General features: G+C 42.6%; 1 protein-coding gene across 1 annotated transcript; it reads right to left on the bottom strand.

Moving 5' to 3' along the window:
* Positions 1-1,074: 1,074 nt before the first annotated feature.
* Positions 1,075-1,977, bottom strand: LOC137345865 (probable G-protein coupled receptor 139). The gene has a single exon (XM_068009113.1). The coding sequence runs from the start codon at positions 1,975-1,977 to the stop codon at positions 1,075-1,077; it is 903 nt and encodes a 300-aa protein (XP_067865214.1).
* Between the last annotated feature and the right edge of the window lie 582 nt (positions 1,978-2,559).

Here is a 2,559-nt window from a genome sequence, read left to right as displayed (position 1 = left end):
CGATGGACAGAATGACCTCCTTCTGTGCCGTAAATAAATGGCTCTTTGACTCCCTCTCCCCTCTCTCTGGCCCTCTCTCTATCCCTGTTCCCCCTTTCCCTATTCCCCCCTCTCTCTCTCTGTCTCTCTCTCTCTCCACCTTCTCTCTCTTCCACACACTCTCTCTCTCTCAGTTGCAGAGGGTGGAATGCTGTTTTAAAGTTTTTTTTGAAGTCAGTTCTTTTTGAAAAAGAAGATCGTTGTCAGTTTCACAGGTGATAGCTGTTGACATCGGGAACAAGCGTTTCCGAACAGACTCGGGTTTTCCGGCCGGCTTCTTTTACCTGCCCACAAACCCCGAGTCTATTGGGAAATGATTGTTCCCGATGTCAACAGTTGTCACCTGTGAAAGTGACAACAACCCTTTTTTTAAAAAAAAACCGGACTTTTAAAATAGCTTTAAGAGAGCGTTCCGCCCTTTGCAACTGTATGAGAATCAGCAGCTGTCACCAGTGAAAGTGACAGCGCAATACTTTAAAAACTGGACTGACAAACCGAAATTTCTCCTCTCCCCTCACGGTGAGGATGAGGAACTGCCCCGGGAACACTTTACACTCGTGCACCGGATGGAAACATTGGGCTGGCCGGTACCCAGCCCGCGGGCCGTCTGTTGGACAACCCTGCTCTAAAGGAAAGATCTGTTTATTGTTCTCCAGGCAATTCACACACATTTGTCCTCCACCTCCTTATCTTCTTTCGATATTTATTAGCGACAGGCTCATTCTCCTTTCACACGCCCCTGATGTTTCCCACATTATCAATGCTTATGTCGCATTTAAACATCCATTCTTCAACCAGCCTAAACCTCAATGTCTTGGGTCCAGGAATCTAACGGAACGCCTACCCCTATTACCATCTGGATAATGAAAGCTCTTCTATCTTGCTCACGAATTCTGACATAAGAAAACGAAGGCTTCCTCAGATATTGGAGCAGAGTCGGACAGAGATGGACTCTATTAAGTTCAGGCATGAGACGCAATGAACGCAGAATGGCATCTGGGATACAATTCAGACTCAATGCTGGGAAATCCTCTGTTATTTACTTTGTTTCAATAATTTAAGTATTATACTCAGTGGATATTTCACCACATTCTTCAGCTCCTCTCTGAATTTAGTCTGGGTAACTGCATAGATACACGTGTTTGTGCAGCAGCTCAAAAGCAGGAGCATAAAGCTGGTATAGTCTGCGATTGTCATCGGGTCACTGAAGCCTGTCAAATAATAAAGTTTTGTAATTTGGATTAATAGGAAAACTATCACATACGTCATCCATAGCGGTATGAAGTTTCCGGATATAGTGAACAGTAAGATGATAGATTTCCTCCGGTTCTCCATTTCCGGATCATTATACTCTTCATTATTCTTACTGCCTCTCAGTCTCCTGCGGACTCTACTCGCCGTCAAAATGTGTCCTACGGTCAGAGCATTGAGCAGTAATATCAGGAATGTTGGGAGCAGTGGGGTGAGACAGCGGCCAATCCAGCTAAATGCTACCCATGCAGTTAATGTGTAATACTGCAACTTTTGGTGGCAGCCCCAGGGTATGTTGTCGATTGTAATGTAGGGTTCAAATATAAAGTACCAGGGAATGTTTTTAAAACAGAATAGCAGACACACAGTTCCTATAACTACAGCTGCCGTTTTCTCAGTGCAATATTTAGTCCTCAGTTTCTGATAACAAATAGTAACAAAACGATCAAAAGTGAAAGCGACTGTTAACCAGACAGAAATATTAGTGGCTGCTCGAATCAGGACATAGCGGAAACAGCACACAGGGCTGAGAAACAGGAAGGTAGTCGGGAAATAATATTCATTAATCCGATTTAGTATCACGTCATTGAATACGACAAGTAGATCCGCCGCTGCCATGGCGACCAGGTAGCGAGTGATACATCTGGAGAGACCGCACTTTCCCCGGTACAGGATCACAATCGTCATCACATTTACTGTAAAATGGGAAACAAACAGAAAAAGGGAGTCGCCCACCTGGTTACAGCAAAGATTTAGTTTCATAGTGTTTGGTGTGAAGTGTACTTTACTGCAGTATCTGGGGATGGAAACTGAACTCTTTACCGGTGCTAGAATAGTTTAATTGAAATAATATTAATGCACAATTGCAATGTAATGTATAGAGAGTAGATTACATAAATTTAAATAAATATCTTTAGCAAACAGCATAGATTGAACCAAATAGATTTTTCGGTGAATTTCCTTGGAGATAACTTCGTCAGAAGTGGGTGGAACCCAGGAGAACTCTCCGTAAATTTCCGGTCATTTACCTGTATGTGTAAATAAACAGCGAGATAATGAAATATAAATAATTGCAAGAAGGAACAGCTCAGTGAAGGAAGCACAAATGAACGAATACGAAGATAGCAAACTAAAATTAATTTGAAAACTAATAAATTGTCAATTATAAATTGGGAAGTTAATGATCGATGGGGAACAGTGAGAATGAAACCGGCCCGAAATGCGGGAAATGCTAAACGAGGACTGCCAAGGATGAGATCAAATGCATGG

The sequence above is a fragment of the Heterodontus francisci genome, chromosome 29, assembly GCF_036365525.1.
Source record: "Heterodontus francisci isolate sHetFra1 chromosome 29, sHetFra1.hap1, whole genome shotgun sequence".
Classification (NCBI taxonomy): domain Eukaryota; kingdom Metazoa; phylum Chordata; class Chondrichthyes; order Heterodontiformes; family Heterodontidae; genus Heterodontus; species Heterodontus francisci.
The sequence above is the reverse complement of the archived record's forward strand: the minus strand, read 5'-3'. Positions and strand labels throughout refer to the sequence as shown.